This window comes from Corythoichthys intestinalis, chromosome 2 (assembly GCF_030265065.1).
Source record: "Corythoichthys intestinalis isolate RoL2023-P3 chromosome 2, ASM3026506v1, whole genome shotgun sequence".
In the NCBI taxonomy this organism is placed as follows: Eukaryota; Metazoa; Chordata; class Actinopteri; order Syngnathiformes; family Syngnathidae; genus Corythoichthys; species Corythoichthys intestinalis.
In genome coordinates, this window is record NC_080396.1 from 3574663 (window position 1) to 3598347 (window position 23685).

General features: G+C 39.5%; 1 protein-coding gene across 4 annotated transcripts in view; it reads right to left on the reverse strand.

The window, feature by feature from the left end:
• LOC130931637 (gamma-aminobutyric acid receptor subunit beta-3-like) overlaps positions 1-23685 on the reverse strand; it is a 190867-nt gene that overhangs the window by 39601 nt on the left and 127581 nt on the right. For all 4 annotated transcript variants that reach the window (XM_057860567.1, XM_057860559.1, XM_057860585.1 and 1 more), the window contains 3 exons: positions 17279-17499; positions 9129-9211; positions 5404-5541 (listed from right to left, as the gene is read on the reverse strand). In XM_057860567.1, the coding sequence (XP_057716550.1) occupies positions 5404-5541; positions 9129-9211; positions 17279-17499 (442 nt within the window). The remainder of the gene's footprint in view (positions 1-5403; positions 5542-9128; positions 9212-17278; positions 17500-23685) is intronic.

Here is a 23685-nt window from a genome sequence, read left to right on the forward strand (position 1 = left end):
CTGCTGCCATCTTTTCACCTGCCCTGCTGGTCTTGTCAATAAATTGTTGTAAACGTGACACATTTGTGGTCCTCATCTGTCGGGTCAGTGACACAGTTCTACCCTTCCTATTTGAACCAGATCTGAAAAGTGAAGAGCAGGACAGCACTGTCGGTCGTTCACAAGACGAGCTTCAGGGGAAAATGCGTGCAGCAAATACCTGATAAGACAAAAGTTGGGCAAAACTGGTGATGCGAGAGATTCCTGTTGGGAGCGAGAGTGTGTTGTCCGGTTTTATTAGCAGATATTCAAGGTAAGCATATTGCGTTTTCAAACTTATCCCAATATAATTATGTACATTTGTTAGCATCCAGAGCTGTCGTGTGCTTTACGTACAGTACAGGCCAAAGAGCACACCTTGTGTAATCCATGTCTTGTACATTGTAAAGCATGGTAGCTAGGATACGTGTATAAAAGTACCAAAAAGGGGAGAAGCTTTCACTTATGCACATTTATTCACAAAAAATAATATTTCCACCTTGACCACTCTCCACTCGGGAGCTCAGCAGTACGCAAACACGCGTTCCCTGACGAACTCCCAACATTGTCGTCAGGTCCACGTCAGAGTCACTGTCGTCACTGTAGCGTGCCATAGTGCTTTAATTATTTAGTATGATTTGGGGAAAACTCCCACGAAGAATAGTCAACAAAAAAGATAGCAATAGTAATCCAAATCTGCGTTTTTTTTGCTCACTCAAAGATCCAGGAATTAGACCGATACCATTGCAAAGTCGCAGCCGCGATTAGGCCGTCGATTCCACAAAATAGACTGATCCGAAAAGCCGCTGTGGGACCGTCGAATCAAAAAAATGGACAGCTCCAAAACCAATATTGCAGACAATGTGGGACCGTCGGATCCAGAAAATAGACGGATCCCTTACCTGACTGAGGATCCAGGAAAAATGTTCGGGTGCTAGTTGTAACGCGTGGTGGGTAGGATGCGTCCATACAGGGACCAAAAAGGGGCAGAAGCTTCCATTTATGCACATTTATTCAGTAAACCCATTTGACTGGAAATTGCATCCAAAAGCAGCACATCCGTGGCATTTTACTTCGCGAGTTTAGGCAGCAATAAGCAATTGTTGAACACGAAAGATACCAGTGACGTCATCACTGCGAGCCCGCAAACCATGGCGCCAACTAACGGTCAAAATATGGACTAAATATTATAAAATATTGCCATTGATTTAACATTTTATGTGTTTCTAACAACATATTTCAGTACAAGAGAACAATTGTGGTTTATTAGAGCCTACATGTATTTAAGTTAGAGGATCACTTTAAAATCCACACAATTGTTTATGCATACTAACTGTCGCAGACCTAAAAATATCTCATTGACTTCGGTTAGCGTACCTTTGGTGGCATCATCTCTCGCTCATAAACTGCACACCTCCACATGGTGCAGATGAAGGGTGTGTGCGTATGTGTGTGAGGCTGGGGGGGGGCAAGTGTGGGCGTTGAGCTGTACTGGCTGTAACTGCTACAGCAAACGGTGTCTGTGAGTGGGAGGAACAAGCATTTGTGATCAAGGCGGGATGGGGCCGCCACAAAAAAAGTCAAAGTTGCTCTGAAGATGACAAATACAGCAACACAAGTTGAAGGGGTCGTCTAATTACCACCTTATTTATTAGATTCTGAGTACGAACGACATTGGGGTAAGATGTGGAGTTTTGATGACAAGTTATGCGGTTTGTTGATTGATTGCAATCACAGTTAAGAGTGCAAAACCGGTGCAGTTGAAATTGGCAACACTGGTGTGGGATTGTTCAAGCACCTGCCTACTTTCTTCACGCCCACTCTTCTCAGGAGAGCCGAGAGTGCATAAAACTGCATAATCATGCACTGGAGAGGTAGACTGGATTCTCCGTTTTTACCGTGGTACCCAGCCTCCTTTTGAGTCACACTGAAGGGGCGTACAAGTGACAGTGCATAGGGGCCCGTTGGTAGCATTATTCGTCTTAACCCTTTATAGGGGACTCCTTTCACTCATTAGCTGCTATTGACAGTTTCAAAATGAAACTAAAGGCGCTTTCACACTAGTGTCGTGGACCGTGTGGGTGGATGCAGGCAAACTGTTCGTGGGACACAATAACTTACAGTGGTATGAAAAAGTGTCTGAACCTTTTAAAATTTCTTATTTTTCTGCATAAAATCACCATCAAATGTGATCTGATCTTTGTCAGAATCACACATATGAAAAAACTGTCTTCTTTAACTAAAACCACCTAAACATTTATAGGTTTTCATATTTTAATGAGGATAGTATGCAAACAATAACAGAAGGGGGAAAAATAAGTAAGTGAAGCATCACATTTAATATTTTGTCCCCCCCTTTGGCAGCAATAACTTCAACCAGACGCTTCCAGTTGCTGAAAATCAGTCTGGCACATCGATCAGGACTAATCCTGGCCCATTCTTCTCTACAAAACTGCTATAGTTCAGTCACATTCCTGGGATGTCTGGTATGAATCGCTGTCTTTAGGTCATGCCACAGCATCTCAATGGGGTTCAAATCTGGACTTCGACTTGGCCACTCCAGAACGTGTATTTTGTTTTTCTGAAACTATTTTGAAGTTGATTTACTACTGTGTTTTGGATCATTGTCTTGTTGCAGCACCCATCCTCTTTCTAGCTTCAACTGTCTGACAGACAGCCTCAGGTTTTCCTGCAAAATATCCTGATAAACTTTTGAATTCATTCTACCATTAATGATTGCAAGTTCTCCAGGCTCTTAGGTAGCAAAACAGGTCCAAATCATGATGCTCTCTCCACCATGCTTCATATTGGGATGAGGCGTTGATGTTGGTAAACTGTTCCATTTTTCCTTCTCACATGACGTTGTGTGTTACTCCCAAACAACTCAACTTTGGTTTCATCAGTCCACAAAATATTTTGCCAACATTTCTGTGGGGAAAAAATGCCACATACCCCTCCCCAAAAAAATGTGACAAGCCAAAATCCATTTTGCCACATGCACAAAAAATGCCACATGTCAAAATCAATTTTGCCACACGGCAAAAAAAGTGCCATGGCAAAATCAATTTTGCTACACGGCGGAAAAAAAAACACCACATGGCAAAATTAATTTTGCCACAGGGGCAAAAAAAATTCCACATGGCAAAAAAAATGCCACATGGCAAAATCAATTTTGCCAAATGGCAAAAAACGCCATATGGCGAAATCCATTTCAACTTCTGTGGAAAAAAATGCCACGTACCCCCCCCAAAAATTACGACAAGCCAAAATCCATTTTGCCACATACACAAAAAATGTCGCATGGCAAAAAAAAAAAAAATGCCACATGGCAAAATCAATTTTGCCACATGGCGAAAAAAAATCAATGCCATATGGCAAAATTAATTTTGCCACATGCACAAAAAATGCCACATGTCAAAATCAATTTTGCCACATGGAAAAAAAGTGCCACATGGCAATAAAAAATTGCCACATGACAAAATCAATTTTGCCACATGGCAAAAAAAAAAATGCCACATGGCAAAATCCATTTTGCTACATGGCAAAAAATTTAAAATCGCCAATCCATTTCACCTTCTGTGGGGAAAAAAATACCACATTCCCCCAAAAAAATACGACAAGCCAAAATCTATTTTGCCACATGCACAAAAAATTTAAAAAAAATTTTAAAAAAAGAAATGCCACATGTCAAAATTAATTTTAAAAATTGCCACGTGGTAAAATCACTTTTGCCACATTGCAAAAAAAAAATGTCACACGTAAAAATCACTTTTGCCACATGGCAAAAAAAATGCCAAAAGGCAAAAACCATTTCAACTTCTGTGCCACATACCCCCCCCAAAAAAATTACAACAAGCCCAAATTTTGCCACATGCACAAAAAAAAAAAAAATAAAATAAAAAGGCCACATGTCAAAATCCATTTTGCCACATGGCATAAAAAGTGCCACATGGCAAAAAAATGCCACATGGCAAAATCACTTTTGCTACATGGCAAAAAAAAAAAAAAAAAAAAAAGCCACATAGCAAAAAAAAATAAACAATAATAATACATGGCAAAATCAAGTTTGCCACATGGCGAAAAAAAATACTACATGGCAAAATCAATTTTGCTACATGACAAAAAAATGCCACAAGGCAAAATCCATTTCAACTTCTGTGGGAAAAAAATGCCACATACCCCCCCCCAAAAAATTACAACAAGCCCAAATTTTGCCACATACACACAAAAAAATAAAAAAATAAAAAAAAATGCCACATGGCAAAATGACTTTTGCTACATGGCAAAAAAAAAAAAAAAAGCCAAATGGCAAAGTCCATTTCAACTTCTGTGGGAAAAAATGCCACATACCCCCACCCCCCAAAAATAAAAAAACTACGACAAGCCAAAATCTATTTTTGCCACATGCACAAAAAAATGCCACATGTAAAAAAAAAAAAAAATTTTTTTTAAAAGCCACATGGCAAAATCCATTTTGCCACATGGCAAATACCACTTTTGTTTCTTGGCCCTGCTGATCTAGGGCTTGGCCGCCATTACTGGGGTGTAGCACACCTATAGCAGTCCTGCGTCAGTCAATGTAAACAGCAACGTTAGCTGCTGTTGGCTGCGTGTTGGCTGTGTTTTTGGACAGCTTTTTTTACGGGGAAAAAGCCACCTGTTCGGCCAGAAGAGAAGCCTACAACCAAGTCCATTCTGCATAAAATGTGGCTAAAAGCTAGCAAATGACGCAACAACGCGAATGGACCGAGACGAAAACTCAAGACTAATTTTGTCAAGTTTTAGTCGATGTTTACTAAAAATGTTTTCATCTGTAATTTTTAGAATTTTTTTTTAATTACTCAAAATCAAATGAATAAATAAAGGTTTCCAACTATTTCAAATGAATACTGACAGATGAGCGCATATTGTAGTGTCAACAAGGACAACACCGACTTGGTGATTATACACACTTAGCATGAAAACAGTAGATTATTTTCAATGAATTATAGCCACATGGACCCCACGAACTGTAGGTAAAAACAGTTGTCCAAGAGTTTAGAGAACGCTCGCCGTTACCATTAGCCTAATGCTAACTTGCGAATGCTATGCTAACGCTACAATTTACAGTTAGTGTGTGATGATCACTCAGTACACACCTTTAAAGGCTAAAGCAACATTGCATATTCTCTCTGACCAAGACAACTAATCTTGCCGTGTGTGCAAGCCTGCATGTAGACTGGAGACAACGAAAATTCTCTTTATGTTATAGTCTCCCAAGACATGTTTTTAGCTGTCATCGTTATGAAAAAAAAAAAGGGTTTGTTTACATAAGATTTTGGTTATCGTCATCGTTGACGAAAACAACAGTGGTATGGTTTCATCACTACTATGAATTGTTCATACCTGTGGAAAACACAACATTTCTGGACACCAACTTGTAATCAACAATGGAAAACTGTGGCAGCTCGATACGCGTCACACCCGTGACAGCCGACTCGCCCCCTTTCCAGTAGAACTCGATGTCGTCTGTGGTGTAGCCATCTGCACAAGAGGAGACACACATACACATACGCCAAGGTGTAACCATCTGCCTGAGGATCACTGGAGAGCAAGTTGCTTTTCCAACTGGGTTTGCTTTTTGGGGGGAAAAAACAAGCACGTTTGAAGTTACCTCCAAGAACCAGACGGTGTTTTGACAAGTCACTGAAATAGTATGAGTACTTTAGACACAATATTTACTGTGGATGTCTCCGATCCGATCACGGGTGTCCCCAGATTACGAACGAGTTCCATTCCGACGCTGGCGACATAAGCCGAATTTCTTCGTAAATCGGAATTAACCCTTTAAGTACCCCTATACACCCCTCAAATCCAAAAATAACTTTTTGTTTATGTATTTTTTATTTAGTTTACAAGTATATTTAGCAATTTATTGTGGCAATATGTGTTTGAACGATTTGTTAAGAGCTTTGTAAAAAAAAAATAATAATAATAATAATAATTAAAAAAGAAAGCATTTTATAGCATTTAAGCTAGCGGACTATTGCTATGCAAGTTAGCCAACTGTTCTTTTGTTTGATCCTCATTCATTTATTTTATTTTAAAACATTTGGGGATAAATTCGGGTATTTTAATGATTGCTCTAGTGAAATGAAAGTGCAATTCTGCATAGTTTGAAAAAACACTTAGGAATTAAATGTTATTGCAGGCATAAACACTTGTTTCTTTGTATTACATCTCCAAAAATTAATTTGCAACACATTAACTTTTTGTAATCTGAATATTGGGATTATTCAAACAAACTAATCGATAGATTAATCAATTACCTAAGTAATCGATAACTGCAGTAGTTTTGTAATAAATTTAAGGGTGTCAAACGATTAAAAATTTTTAATCGAGTTAATTACAGCTTAAAAATTAATTAATCGTAATTTATCGCAATGAATCGCAATTCAAACCATCTATAAAATGTGCCATATTTTTCTGTAAATTATGGTTGGAATGGAAAGATAAGACAAAAGATGGATATATACATTCAACATACGCTACATAAGTACTGTATTTGTTTATTAGAACACTAAATCAACAAGATGGTATTACCATTATTAAAATTCTGTTAAAGCGATCCATGGATAGAAAGACTTGTAGTTCTTAAAAGATAAATGTTAGTAAAAGTTATAGAAATGCTATATTAAAACCCCTCTTCATGTTTTCGTTTTAATTAAATTTGTAAAATTTTCAATTCAAAAATAAACTAGTAGCCCGCCATTGTTGATGTCAATAATTACTTACACAATGCTCATGGGTGCTTAAGGCTATAAAATCAGTCGCACCCAAGCGCCAGCAGAGGGCGATAAACCTCCGAAAAACACAACAAGTACACATTTCACTTTGCTGCCATTTTAATCTGTTTGAGCGGGGCATTTGTGCGTTAATTGCGTCAAATATTTTAACGTGATTAATTTTTAAAAATTAATTACCGCCCGTTAACGCGATAATTTTGACAGCCCTGAATAAATTATAAAATAATGGATTTCCTGGTTTCCGATTGGTACCATATTTTTCGGACTATAAGTCAGTTTTTATCATAGTTTGGCTGGGGTGCGATTTATACTCTGAGGCAATTTATGTGCGAAATTGTTAACACATTATTATATAATTTCTATTAGGTTTTGTGTTGGTTCCCTCCTAGTGTGTTCCTGTGATTGCCCATTGATTTCCCCTGTTGTGCCTGCTCCTAGTGTATCCGCCAACCTGCATCCTTCTGTGTCACCCATCGGTTCCTTGTCTCGTTACCCCTCATCTCTGTGTGTATATAAGCTCCAAGTTTCTTTTCACTCCTTGTCGATGTCAAAGTCGATGTCCTGTCCAAGCCCTCGTGTACTAGTCCCTCAGATAAAGTAAGTTTTGTTTGAACATTGCCTTTTTGATCCCCAGTGCTTTTGGTTATACTTTGTGTTTTCGTTAGTGATTATTAAAACGATTTTTGAGTTCACCGCCACCTGCCTTGCCGGGTTTTGTTTCCCTGCATTTGGGTCCACACCACCAGCCTGCCCGCGTTTCCCTGACATTTCACATGTTATTTTGGTGTTTTGGAGTGACACTGATGGTTTGGTAAACTTGTTAGCATGTTCTTTATGCTATACTTATCTGAATAACTCTTAAAAGCTATTTTACGTTATCATACCAGCCACTAGAGGTGTGCAAAATTTCCGATTCTTAGATTATTCGCGATTCGGCCGTGGAAGATTCGAGAAAGATTCACAAACATCCAAATTCCGATTATTGAAATATGCCAAGTAAAGCGGAAGTACAACACACTCAGCGCGCCGCACGGTCAATGAGGAACGGAGCGAGAGTAGCTAAACATCATGCTTCTCATTACCCGGCCCCTCGGGTAACGCCAATGCTCAACTCACGGCCCTAGCTCAACTCATGCCACGAGATAAAAAAACACAACAACATACCTGACTGCTGCCGAAAAGCTGCTACAAAGTACATCCACATAATGTTACAGTAGATATCATTTATATAGGACTAGATGCAATATAGATTCGGTAGCGTTACCAGCACATCTACAAAAAGCTAGATGCGGGCGTAGTAAACGGCCGCCATCTTAAAGCAGTACACTTCCCTGTAAGGCTGTTGTAGCGAACCTTCTAAGCAAACCTAATTAACTTTTTATCTAAAATACTCCTATATCGGTAAAATATTGACTTGAATCTATCTTTAAAATAGTTTTAAAACTTTCACGTCGAAAGTAGACAAAAGCGAAATTATGGAATGACAGGAGCAATTTTAACAACTTTAACGGTTGATTCACAACATTAAAATAATTGAATGTAGTTTAAAGCTGCTGATATAGGAATGGGACTAGAGTTTTTTATTTACTGTTATTTTTGTATATTTTTTTTACTGCTATATGTTAACTTGATACTGAAATAGTAGTTTGGTTTAGCCTGAGAGTATTTTTGAACAATTTTGGAACTAATGTACAAAACATTTTTTTAAAAAAAAGAAAAAAAAAGGAGGGTGCATCAATAATCGTTTTATAATCGAATCGGAGCCTCTGAATCGTAATCGTAATAGAATCGTTAGGTGCCCAAAGATTCCCAGCTCTACCAGCCACGTTCGCATTTTGTTGTTCATGCATCATGTAACATTATCATACTGTACACTTATTCAGCATGTTGTTTTCTATTGTATTTTTATTTTAAATTGCCTTCCAAGATGACATATCTGTTCTATGTGTTGGATTTTATCAAGTAAATTTCCCCCAAAAATGCGATTTATACTCCAGTGCGACTTATGTTTTTTTTCCTATTTGTTGGGCATTTTGTGGCTGGTGCGACTTGTACTCAGGTGCGACTTATAGTCTGAAAAATACGGTACTCGGTATCAAAATCAGGAACTCGGGTGCAAAATTGTTTACTCATTTTTTTCTGATTCGTCATTACATTAACAGTTTTCTTATTCAATTTGGCAAAGAAAATTTTTAATCTACTGAATTTGTCCCTGAAACATGAGATTTTGTGTCCCAGTAAAAACTGCAGTATTTCACATGCATTGATGTACTCAGCCTGTGCAGCGAAATGACAGCTCGGGCAACATGAGGTCTCTTTACTCACAGCTCTCTATCTCCAGAGTGCAGTTCTGTTCATCCAGGGGATACCTTCTGAGATCCATCATGCATGCTGCTGTCGTAGTTATCCTGCCAAAGATGAAATGGACGGGGGAGGACAGGAATATATTTTAGATTCCCCCGCTATATGCGATGTGCAAATGCATGCAAGTGAGGACAGCTCCAGTAGATTGGAAGTCTAAGGGGGTGATCAGCCGACCCAGAATTGGAAGACATTTCGAAGATTTTTGAAATATAGTGGTATGAAAAAGTATCTGAACCTTTTGGAATTTGTCACATTTCTGCATAAAATCAGCATCAAATGTGATCTGATCTTTGTCAAAATCACACAGATGTAAAAACAGTGTCTGCTTTAACTAAAACCATCCAAACATAGGTTATTTTTAATGAGGATAGCATGCAAACAATGACAGGAGGAAAAATAAGTAAGTGAACCCTCTGCCTATCGACAATTAACGAGTAATTGAAACTAAGCCTGAACGATATATCGTTTAAACATCGCCATTACGATGTGCGCATGCGTGATAGTCCCATCGCAAGGACTTGCGATGGATTTTTTTAGTTTTTTTTTTTTTTACAATCCACAAACCTTTGTTCTGCTTCATTCGCTAGCACAGCCTCTCTCACCCCCTTTCCCAGCTCTCAGTCACTGCGGCACTTGCTTATTAAAGTTAACGATGGCTTTGATCAGGCCAAAAAAGCCGGGCAGCAATCTGTAAAATCATCGTTTAACTTGATGAACAGTTTCTGCAAGGAAGCGCAGGCTGGAATGAATGTGTGTGTCTGTGGGGTGGAAACGTTCGAGACATATAAAATAAACGCCAGAAGTTATTATGAGGAGTTTGTAATTTCTACATGTCACTCCAAGAGTCACAGCCATGTTAGGTAAACAGAAGCATTTAATACAGCCAAGCATTTAGCATTTTTCTACTACAGTACTTTATTCTTGTTTAAAAATGACTCAGTGGGACAGTTATGTTTAAAACTGATCAATATATATACAGTGCCTTGCAAAAGTATTCGGCCCCCTTGAATCTTGCAACCTTTCGCCACATTTCAGGCTTCAAATATAAAGATATGAAATTTAATTTTCTTGTCAAGAATCAACAACAAGTGGGACACAATCGTGAAGTGGAACAACATTTATTGGATAATTTAAACTTTTTTAACAAATAAAAAACCGAAAAGTGGGGCGTGCAATATTATTCGGCCCCTTTACTTTCAGTGCAGCAAACTCACTCCAGAAGTTCAGTGAGGATCTCTGAATGATCCAATGTTGTCCTAAATGACCGATGATGATAAATAGAATCCACCTGTGTGTAATCAAGTCCCCGTATAAATGCACCTGCTCTGTGATAGTCTCAGGGTTCTGTTTAAAGTGCAGAGAGCATTATGAAAACCAAGGAACACACCAGGCAGGTCCGAGATACTGTTGGCCGGATTTGGATACAAAAAGATTTGCCAAGCTTTAAACATCTCAAGGAGCACTGTGCAAGCCATCATATTGAAATGGAAGGAGCATCAGACCACTGCAAATCTACCAAGACCCGGCCGTCCTTCCAAACTTTCTTCTCAAATAAGGAGAAAACTGATCAGAGATGCAGCCAAGAGGCCCATGATCACTCTGGATGAACTGCAGAGATCTACAGCTGAGGTGGGAGAGTCTGTCCATAGGACAACAATCAGTCGTACACTGCACAAATCTGGCCTTTATGGAAGAGTGGCAAGAAGAAAGCCATTTCTCAAAGATATCCATGAAAAGTCTCGTTTAAAGTTTGCCACAAGCCACCTGGAAGACACACCAAACATGTGGAAGAAGGTGCTCTGGTCAGATGAAACCAAAATTGAACTTTTTGGCCACAATGCAAAACGATATGTTTGGCGTAAAAGCAACACAGCTCATCACCCTGAACACACCATCCCCACTGTCAAACATGGTGGTGACAGCATCATGGTTTGGGCCTGCTTTTCTTCAGCAGGGACAGGGAAGATGGTTAAAATTGACGGGAAGATGGATGCAGCCAAATACAGGAACATTCTGGTAGAAAACCTGTTGGTATCTGCACAAGACCTGAGACTGGGACGGAGATTTATCTTCCAACAGGACAATGATCCAAAACATAAAGCTAAATCTATAATGGAATGGTTCAAAAATAAACGTATCCAGGTGTTAGAATGGCCAAGTCAAAGTCCAGCCCTGAATCCAATCGAGAATCTGCGGAAAGAGCTGAGGACTGCTGTTCACAAACACTCTCCATCCAGCCTCACTGAGCTCAAGCTGTTTTGCAAGGAAGAATGGGCAAGAATGTCAGCCTCTCGATGTGCAAAACTGATAGAAACATACCCCAAGCGACTTGCAGCTGGAATTGGAGCAAAAGGTGGCGCTACAAAGTATTAACGCAAGGGGGCCGAATCATATTGCACGCCCCACTTTTCAGTTTTTTATTTGTTAAAAAAGTTTAAATTATCCAATAAATTTTGTTCCACTTCACGATTGTGTCCCACTTGTTGTTGATTCTTGACAAAAAAATCAAAATTTTATATCTTTATGTTTGAAGCCTAAAATGTGGCAAAAGGTTGCAAGGTTCAAGGGGGCCGAATACTTTTGCAAGGCACTGTATGTACATACATTTTTAAAAATCATACATTGGGGATAAAAAGTGAGAAAAAACATGTCTTATATGTATCTCTTTCCAGTGCTAGATCTGAATAAATACATTGACCACATACAAAAAAAAAAAAATGGGGGAGGGAGGTGTATGCGCTACTTCGCGGTTTTTCACTTATCTCGGCGGGTTCTGGTCCCTATTAACCGCGAAAAACGATGGAATACTGTACACTGTGGTCATGATGAGTCATCCAAAGTCTTTCCAAACAGCTATTCAAGTCATCTAGTTAAAATTTCTTTGAAAAAAGATATGTATATATTTTTTAATATCGCAATATATCGCAAACCCCCCAAAAAATCGCAGCAATAGTTTTTTCCAATATCGTTCAGGCCTAATTGAAACCAATTTTTACCAAACAATTTAGGTCAGGTGTGTGCCCAATCACTGATGAGTGGTTTAAAGAAGCCCTGCCCACTATAATAACACACACTTAGTAAGAATTGTTTAGATGAGATGCATTGTCTGATGTGCATCATGGCTCGGTCAAAACAGCTGTCTGAAGACCTGCAATCAAGGATTGTTGATGTGTATAAAGCTGGTAAAGGATACAAAACAATCTCTAAAAGTCTGAATGTTCATCAAGCGACAGTCAGAGAAGTTGTCTAAAAATGTAGAGCGTTTGGCACTTTTGCTTCTCTCCAAAGAACTGGCCGTCCACCAAAGATGACGCCAAGAGGAGAGCGCAGAATACTCAGAGAGGTAAAAAGGAACCTAAGAGTGTCTGCTACAGACTGACAGAAATCACTGGAACAGTACAATATCTCTGTCCACAAATCAACTATATGTAAAACTATGGCTAAGACCGGTGTTCATGGGAGGACTCCTAGGAGGAAGCCACTACTGTCTAAAAAAAAAAAAAAAAAATGTTGCTTGTTTAATGATCGCAAAATGGCACTTGGACACAAGTTTTGGCAAAATATTTTGTGGACTGATGAAACCAAAGTTGAATTGTTTGGGAGTAACACACAACGTCATGTGTGGAGGAAAAATAGTACAGCCCACCAACATCAACACCTCATCCCCGCCATGAAGCATGGTGGAAGGAGCATGATATGGGGCTGTTTCGCTGCCTCAGGGCCTGGATCACTTGCAATCATTAATGGAAGAATGAATATAAAAGCCTGAGGCTGCCTGTCAGACAGTTGAAGCTAAAAAGAGGATGGATGCCGCAACAGGACAACAATCCAAAAAACAGAAGTTAATCAACTTGAGAATGGTGTCAGAAGAACAAAATGCACATTCTGGGGTGGCCAAGTCAAAGTCCAGACTTGAACCCCATTGAGACGCTGCGCATGATCTAAAGATAGCTATCCATGCCAGACATCCCAGGAATCTGACTGAACGACAGCAGTTTTGTAGAGAAAAATGGGCCAAGATTAGTCCGGATCAATGTGCCAGATTGATCTGCAAGTAAAAGAACTGTCTGGTTGAAGTTATTGCTACCAAAGGGGGTGCCACAAAACATTAAATGTGATGGTTCAATTACTTATTTTCCCCCTATTGTCATTGTTTGCACTCTATCCGCATTAAAATAGGAGAACCTATAAATGTTTGGGTGGTTTTAGTTAAAGAAGTCACTGTTTTTGCATCAGTGTGATTTTGACCAAGATCAGATCACATTTGACGGTGATTTTAGGCAGAAATGTGAGAAAGTCCAAAAGGTTCAGATATTTTTTCATACAACTGTACATACTGTATAAATCTTAACTTCTCTGGTTTTCTGCAACATATTCATGTATAGTAATAGAAAACTATCAAAGTCTTGATTAAATCAGCTTACATAATATCTTTACAAGATCAATGGTAACATTTTTATTGGATTTTCTTTGTCTTTTAACATATTTGGCACAAAAACAGTAGATATGGGACAAAGTATCGTTTAACGAAATATCGTGATACGAAACGTGACAGTGACTAGATTGCATGGGTCATCGGTGATATTTCATGTGTGCATACAGTTTCAGTTAACCACTAATTGTGCAAGTTCTCCCACTCGAAGATATTAGAGAGGCCTGTAATTGTCAACATGGTTAAACCTCAACCATGACAGACAGAATGTGGAAAAAAAAAAAAAAAAAAAAAACAGAAAATCGTACTGTTTGATTTTTAAAGAATTTATTTGCAAATCATGGTGGAAAGTAAGTATTTGGTCAATACCAAAAGTTCACCTCAATACTTTGTTATGTGCCCTTTGTTGGCAATAACGGCGGCCAAACGTTTTCTGTAACTCTTCACAAGCTTTTCACACACTGTTGCTGGTATTTTGGCCCAATCCTCCATGCAGATCTCCTCAAGAGCAGTGATGTTTTGGGGCTGTTGTTGGGCAACACGGACTTTCAACTCCCTGCACAAATTTTCTATGGGGTTGAGATCTGGAGACTGGCTAGGCCACTCCAGGACCTTGAAATGCTTCTTACGAAGCCACTCCTTTATTGCCCTGGCTGTGTGTTTGGGATCATTGTCATGCTGAAAGACCTAGCCCCGTCTCATCTTCAATGCCCTTGCTGATGGAAGGAGATTTTTAACTCAAAATCTCTCGATACATGGCCCCATTCAATCTTTCTTTTACACAGATCAGTCGTCCAGAAAAACAGCCCCAAAGCATGATGTTTCCACCCCCATGCTTCACAATGGGTATGGTGCAATTCAGTATTCTTATCCCTCCACACAAGAAAACCTGTGTTTTTACAAAAAAGTTCTATTTTGGTTTCATCTGACCATAACACATTCTCCCAGTCCAATTCTGGATCATCCAAATGCTCTCTAGCGAACCACAGACAGGCTTGGACGTGTACTTTCTTCAGCAAGGGGACACGTCTGGCAGTGCAGGATTTGAGTCCCTGGCGGCGAATTGTGTTACTGATAGTAACCTTTGTTACTGTGGTCCCAGCTCTCTATAGGTCATTCACTAGGTCCCCCCATTTGGTTCTGAACATCACTGTTCTAGAGGAGATCTGCATGGAGGAATGGGCCAAAATACCAGCAACAGTGTGTGAGAAGCTTGTGAAGAGTTACAGAAAACGTTTGGCGTCCGTTATTGCCAACAAAGGGTACATAACAAAGTATTGAGATTAACTTTTGGTATTGACCAAATACTCATTTTCCACCATGATTTGAAAATAAATTCTTTAAAAATCAACCAATGTGATTTTCAGTTTGTTTTTTTTCCACATTCTCTCTCTCATGGTTGAGGTTTACCCATGTTGATAATTACAGGCCTCTCTAATATTTTCAAGTGAAATTGCACAAGTTTGACTAAATACTTATTTGCCCCACTGTAAATGTGTGCTAATGTAAAGTGCTTTGGGCATAGTAACCATGCAGATATATGCGCTATATAAGTACTGTCCATTTACCATTGGGATTCCCTTCCATTTTTATTTTATTTTTTTATGTGTAATGAATTTGGACAAACAAAATTAAAATATGATAACATAACGAGGAGTTGTGGGTAATTTCTTTTGTTAAAAAAAATATACCGTATATATTAAAAAAAGGGATTTTTATATTCATTTTCAAATATGGTTGCAACATAACAGTACGGGGGAAAGCAAAGCCCTGTGAATACTTGCACTTGTCCTTGAATAGTTATGCGTTGACAAATGGTAAAAGTGAAAATTGGATTAAAGCAAGAGCTTGGCTGAGTTTTCCGCAAGCTCCCGTCATTTGGGTCATGATGAGGTGTTGTGTTGTTTGTCAGATGTACAAGCTCAAACAGCTGATAAGGAGACAGTCGGAAATAAGTAGCAAAGTAAAATGCAAATTCACAATGATTTTGAAGCCAACTCCAGCCCCGACTCAAAGCCGGGAGCTTGGCAGCTTGCCACGGCTCGTCTTTATTCCGTTAAGACTCTCATGAAGCTTTGAAAGCCTTTTGGTGACAACATTACACAGCTATTACAGTAACATCAGGTCCACGAGATATAAACAGTCAGTATGATCTTGTCTATAAATATATTGGACTATCTTTGTAAATTTTGTGTTATTATTTAATCTCAAAAACGTTGACATTAAAGTCAAAAGAAAAACAAAATGAGTGGGGGAGACGCTATTATGTTTGTTAAAAAAAAAAAAAAAAAAAAAAGTCGAATATATTGTCACACTGTACTAGAAATATTTTTCAACCTAAATTCATTTTGAAAGCAATTGCGGTTGTGAATTACCGTAATTTTCGGACTATAAGCCGCTACTTTTCTCCTTGTCAATAACTCAATTCATGTCCTGCTCGGCTCTTTTAAATCCTTTAAAAGTGAGATAATATCAAAATTGTGATTGTCTAATGACATTCTTATGGTGTCACTGTCAAATAAAGTGTTACCAAATACCATAACTTGCAATTACTGTCTTGGCCCGAATATAAGGCAGTGTTTTTTTGCATTGAAATAAGACTGAAAAAATGGGGGTCGTCTTATATTGGCGGTCTAGACGTTATACACATTCACGACGCTAGATGGCGCCAGATATCATTGAAGCGACGTTCTGTCATAACAGATCTCAACTACTCTCAAGTTTAACCAGTTTGCATTATTTTATTGCAATGTTTTTCCTTATTCAGATTTGTTTCAAGACTACAGTTACTGTTAGACTTCACTTTGATGGTTAATGCAGTTATTGCAATTTTGTTTTTTTATCACAATAGATTGGTAAATTTACATTTCAAAAACCAGAAGCCATTGATTTACGAATGTGATTGCACTTTAGTTTACATATTTAAATGTTCAGATATTAAGATTTGAATGAGGCAAAATAACATGCTTTTTCTCTCAAATATATTGTTATAATCATGTTTCAGATGTACTGTAATTATTTTCTGTATAAAAATGAATTTGGTGTTCAAAAAGTCTTTTTTCAAACTTGAGTCTTGAAAAAGAGGGGGTTGTCTTATAATCAGGGCCGTCTTATATTTGGGCCAATACGGTAATTAAACAACTAGAACAGTAACTGCAGAAATAATTAGCACAGAACATGAATTTTAATTGTTATTTACATCTGTAGCGCTGCAATGCATGCTAGGAGGTGTGTTGGACAACAACAGTGTTGACGGCAGGTGGTAGCAGAGGTTGACTGTCTCCCCCAAGGGAGCAGTGATGGCCAAATAGAGCTTCTTGAAGCAATGAAGCTTTTCAGTCAATTGGTTCAAAGCTTTATGGTGGTTCATTTGGTATCATGACAGCTGTATGATGCCGCTGACAAATAAAGTGTTACCGGTTAATGTATTTTGCTGTAAATATCCCATAATACAGTGAGTGAGCTTACAGTCCAGTGTGGCTTATCTATGAACAAATGCCATTTTTGTGTCAAATTTGGTGGGTGGCATCTTATAGCCTTATAGTGCAAAAATTACGGTAATCATTTGGCATGTTTTTGTTCATTCAAAAAAATTGGCACTTTCTAAACAACCATCTGAGTCAAGGACAGAAATTCAAATGAAATGTGAGAATGTGTCAGCGCGCTTAACAGCCCTTACCTTAGGCCATAAAGAACGGTTCCATCCGGATGAAGACGGATCATGCGGTTTTTGACGGTAACTCCGTGAACAAATGACTTCTTGTCATTGAGGAAATAGGTGTCTGGCACCCAGAGCTGGTCTGCTACTCTATTATCCAAGGTCAGGTTGAGCGGTATTCCAACATAGGCGAGACGTTTGTCTCGCCAGTATTGTTGGAAATACATCGTCAATGTATAGTCCTGTGAAAGCACACAAAAGGAGGAAAGGTTTAGTTCATGTACATTTCCAAAGTACTGAGCAAAAGTGGTGAACGGATTACATTCTCAACAAAGTAACTACAGGTGGTAAATACATTTTGAGGTGTCGAGTTAGGGCCCGAGCACCAACTGGCACTAGATCCCTATTGTAATGCATTTTTTTCCCAGGGCAAATGAAAATAGACATCATGGAGTCCTTAACATGTACAAAAACTCACCAAAATTTGCACACACATGCGGTTTGGCATTTCCATAATTTTGCAACGTTGCAAAAAAAAAAAAAAAAACGTAGCAAAATAGCCCAGTGGCACACCCTTGGATTTTTAAATAGGCCTATCCTATTAAGTTTTTCCAACATAGAGCGAAAACATTTGGGGAGTCCATACCTTGTGTGTAACTGCTCCAAAAAGTCTCTAGCACCCATATTCCAAACCCAACAGGAAATTAGGGTATTTTGGATTTAATTAGAAATTTACAGGGTGCACATTTGGAGTTAATTGGATGCTCCTCAAAATTGGTCAGACTGTTCATGAGACATATGAGATCTAAAGTCTAAAATTGTGTGTTTCCATTCACGCGCCTGTTTCCAAATTCTGCCTTTTTTGGGGCAAAAGGCAAAATTCAGTATATGACAAAAACTCTCTGATCCAAGGTTTAATATTTTTCATATCTGGCATGTATGTGAGATATCTCAGCCTAAACACGACTGCTTTGAAATATTACCCATTAGGCATGGCCCCCCCTACTGGAGACAGGAAATGCCCTTTTTTACGAGACTAGTTTTACTTTTAGTCAACAATTACTCAAAAGGTTTTCGTCTGTAAAATTCTGAGTCCAAAAATGAATCAAGGTTTCCAACAATTTCAAGTGAACATCGACAGACGAGCACACATTAGTCTACAAGGATACGCCAACTTTGTGATGATAATACACACTCAGCAGGAAAAGCAGAACATTATTTTCAATTGAACCTACCTAGAAGCCACAAACTGTGTGTAAAAAAAATTTGTCCGAACGTTTAACATCCTCTACACTTACTGACCAGAAAAGCCAAGTGGCTCTGCTTTAGACTGGTCAGTGTTTTAAGAAGTTCCCCATTCTGAAGCTAATGCTAATGCTAACATGAACGCGAATGCTCCACTAATGCAAGGATTACATACACTGACGATGACGCATTTCTGTCTCGTAGCTGTCTTGTCGGACAAAAACTGGCATTCGTCTCGATATGTTTAAGCCTCCCGAGTCACTTTTTTTTTTTTTTTTTTTTTTTTAAACCTGTCCTGTTCAGCTTTTTGACTCCGAGAATGGAAGTCTTAATGTCCAGGAGGCCAGAACAGTTTTAATGTTTCACATTGGAGTATAATATACTCCCCTTGTGATCATTCAACATACCTCGTTTATTAAGACAAAGCAGCGAACAGGAAGGGGTTATGGTGGAACAGAAAAAAAGAAAAACACAAGAAAAGAAAGAAAAGAAACATAAACAACAACAAGCAATACAATGAACGCCTACACTAACTATGAAAATGTTGGTGGTTTCGTCACCTAGATATATTTCCGGTTGACACCATGTGGGGGGCCTGTTAACCAGGGAAAGAAGGGGGGAAGTCTATAAGATAAGTGATTGGAAGGGGTGGAGTGTACACAAATCAGCCCTGTGATCAACAAACCAGTAATCGTGTGAATTCCTTGTGAGTGTAAGCCCGTTGGCAACCGACCCTACGCTGCCCCATCGCCATGGCTCACTACCCGAGCACGCCCAATAACACCTAGCCGCGCAGGAGCCCCATCAAACATGCGACAGCCACGCAGACGAGTGGAGACGCCGCTCGGGTGCCACCCCGGGGCCACCCCCCCACCCAGCCAGCCCGGGGAGGGAGGACGGCTGGGGGGGGGGTGAGAAGCCAGGGCAGCCCATCCTTCCTACCGCGGCCCAGCAAAGGGGCCATCGTCAAGCCCCAGGGATTCAGGGTGTTCGCCCGGGCCACCCGCGCCCCCATCAACTGCCTTCAGGGATGGGTAGAGGGAATGCAGCCCCAACCCCACACCCACCCTCACCCCTGTCCGCCCACTCGACCTACGAGCCACAGCCGCAGCCCCTATCCGGCACGGCACGAGATCCCCAACGGCCCACCAAGCTTAGGGCAGGGCACGGCCCCCCGCCAGAGCAGGCGAGACCCAGCCGACACACCGGCATCCAGCCAGCGACCCGCGACAGAGCACAGGGCGGATAACCAGGCAAAGAGAGGGTAAGGCGGAAGCAGGGGAATGCCGATGAGCCGCCGCGGGGCGACGCAAGATCGGAGCCCCAACATCCCCTCATTCCCGCAGCCACGCCATAGAGAAAAAGTGTGGGACCCACCTACCACCCTATTACTGTGGCTGCCAGGTCCTCGGCTGGCTGCCATTACCCAGCACCATGATGGGATTGTGTGGGGAGGGTAGTGCAATGTACGCATTAAAATAGGACAGCTCAGCTTGGGGCAGTGGGACCCGAGTCACGTTTTTAGCACATCATCGTCACGTCATTGTCATGAAAAAATTGCTTGTCGACGAAATATTTTGGTGATCGTCATTGTTGACGAAAACAACATTGTTTCTAATGTATGTATATTATTTCAAAATGTCTCTTTTCAATTTGTAATACCCTGCAAGCACGTTCAGTCTAAAGGCTTGCTGATACTTCACCCTTTGACTTGTACATTTCTGCCAGAAAATCTGCAAACAGGCTTGCAAGTGGGTCACATCCAAGTCTTTCCAAATGTCTCATACATGCTGACCTCAAACAACTGCCCCAGCTCTAAATTTGACTCCCCTACTAAATCTTTTGAAGAGCTCAAACCCTCGCAATATGTCTTGGACTTTGCTAACAGCATATCTGAAGCCATTTTGATGACATCAGTAGCTCCGGGTTTGCCCTGTAGGCCAGGTAGAAAACCCACATTTTTGGAAAATAATGTATTTTCTGTTGGTTGACAAACAATAGCTGTCAATGTTAGGGATATTCTCATAAGAAAAGGATGTTTTTTAAATCAAATATTGACCATTAGCTCACTTTCATGGTAAAACAGATACAGCAGCATCACAGTGGTAGAAAATATTTGCTAAGAAGTCACTTTCTAAGAGCACAAAAACAGACAGCAAATAGCAACAACAGAAACAGAGAATCCATAGAACACCAATGTGTAAAACATGGACAGGACCAGGATATTGTTTATTTAACAACTTGACCCCTCAAAGTGAAACACAAAATATGAAGCGAAAAAAAAGAAAATCTACACACATTAAACATCGAACAAGGTCAAATTGACCCGAAAGATAGTCAGGGGGTTGCTCAGCAAATGGTACGCCAATATAGAGGATATTTTCCAACTAACAAAAGACACATGCCAGATCCCCCATTTTCTTTCTGCTTCTCTGCACCCCCGCCCCCTTTTGTACTACCCTCCCCTCCCTCTTGAGCCAACGCCATGTTCTCCTGTGTGCCCGCTGTGGCTCTGAAATGAAACCAGGCTGCACCAACCTGGCACTGGCAAGGCATACACGCATGCTGGTACCGTAGCATTCAGGTTGACGCATAACAACAAAGCTAGAAGCACGTTCAAGCACGCTACAGTCATTACATAACAGCAGGTATCGGTCTTTTTGCGCATCCCTGGTGTGCAGGACCCACACACTTACAAAACATTAGACCAAAACAAAACACAATTTGCATGAAGCCTCGAAAGTCCAATGGAAATATCAAAAGCTGATGGCAAATTATGAGAGAGAGTTACAGCCAAAATTGGTATTTGCCATGAGGCAAAACATTTTTGCCATGTGGCAAAAAAAATTGCCACATGGCAAAAAAATGACACATGGCAAAAAAATTTCCCACATGGCAAAAAAATGCAACATGGCATAAAAAATTGCCACATGGCAAAAAAAGAATGCCACATGGCATTAAATTTTTGCCACACGGCAGACAAAAATGCAACATAGCAGAAAAAAATGCCACATGGTAAAAAAAAAAAAAAATCCACATGGCAAAATGAAAATGCCACATGGCAAACAAAAATGCCACCTGGCAAAACATTTTTGCCATATGGCAAACAAAAATGCCACATGGCAGAAAAAAATTGCCACATGGCATAAAAATTGTTGCCACATGGCAAAAAAAAATTGCCACGTGGCAAAAAAATGACATGGCAAAAAAATGTTTGCCACATGGCAAAAAAAATTGCCACATGGCAAGAATTTTTTCCCACATGGCAAGAAATTTTTCCCACTTGGCAAAAAATGCCACATGGCAAGAAAAATTTTCCACATGACAAAAAAAAAAATGCCACGTGGCAAGAAAAATTTTCCACATGGCAAGAAAAATTTTCCACATGGCAAGAAAAATGTTGCCACATGGCAAAAAAATGTTGCCACATGGCAAACAAAAATGCCACCTGGCAAAAAATGTTTGCCACATGGCAAAAAAAACAAAAACAAATGGCACATGGCAAAAAAAATGCCACCTGGCAAAAAATGTTTGCCACATGGCAAAAAAAACAAACCAAATGGCACATGGCAAAAAAACACTTGGTTTTCGGCCCTGCTGCAAATTCTTCAGTAAAAGCTTCAGAAAAAAAAAAAAAAAAAAAATGCCACATGGCAAAAATCTTTTGCCACATGGCAAAAAAAATTTGCCACATGGGAAGAAATTTTTCCCAAATGGCAAAAAATGCCACATGGCAAGAAAAAATTGCCACATGACAAAAAAAAAAAAAAATCCCACGTGGCAAGAAAAATTTGCCACATGGCAAAAAAATTTTGCCACATGGCAAACAAAAATGCCACCTGGCAAAAAATGCAAAAAAACACTTGGTTTTCGGCCCTGCTGCAAATTCTTCAGTTTGGGATTCTGGACTGTCTGAAGAGTAATTTGTTTGATTCTAGTGACAACACAGTGCCTGTTTATTCATGTGCAAAAACTAGATTAGGAACAGAGACTGTAAGCAACACTTTAGAGGTTAAAATATGCTGCTACTGTGCCCAAAGTTGGACAGGATGTGATGATCAGTGTATTTAGATATAATCACTATGCAGCACAACACTGAATTTGTGTGCTTATCGACTTAATCTGTAGTTCTGATACAGTGGTATGACAAAGTATCTGAACATTTTGGAATTTCTCACATTTCTGCATAAAATCAGCATCAAATGTGATCTGATCTTTGTCAAAATCACACAGATGTAAAAACGGTGTCTGCTTTAACTAAAACCACCCGAAACATTTCTAGGTTGCATTGCCTAAATGTATATGATCGGGCGAAAATTATCGGGAATGATTGGAATTGAATCGGGAGCAAAAAAAGCAATCGGATCGGGAAATATCGGGATCGGCAGATACTCAAACTAAAACGATCGGGATCGGATCGGGAGCAAAAAAACATGATCGGAACAACCCTAATTATAACAATATATTTGAGAGATAAAACATGTTATTTTGCCTCATTCAAATATCTGAACATTTAAATATGTATACTAAAGTGCTATCACATTCGTAAATGAATAGCTTCTGGTTTTTCAAATGTAAATAGACCAATCTGTTGTGATAAAACAACAAAATTGAAATAACTGCATTAACCATCAAAGTGAAGTCTAACTGTATCTGTAGTCTTGAAACAAATCTGAATAAGGAAAAACATTGCAATAAAATAATGCAAATGGGTTCAACTTGAGAGTAGCTGAGATCTGTCATAACAGAACATTACTCCTCAAGTTCAGCATCAATGATATCTGGCGCCATCTAGCGTCGTGAATGGGTATAATGTCTGGACCTCGAATATAAGATGACTCCCACTTTTTCAGTCTTATTTCAATGCAAAAAACACAGTGTTATATTCGGGCCAATATGGTATTTAATTAATTTTTGACGAAAACTTTAGAATTTTACAGACGAAAACATTGTGAGTAACCTTCGACTAAAACAAGACAAATTAAGGTTTTGTCAACAAAAACTAGATGAAGGAAGACAAATACGTTTTGAAATGACTAAAATATGACTAATATGTTTTTTTGTCCAAAAGACTAAGACTGAAACGAAAATTAAAAGAGCTGCCAAAAACAACACTGCCCTGGTCTATAACTACTAGCTCACGGGATTTCCCAGGACATTCACTCATGAGGGTGCTGTGGTTA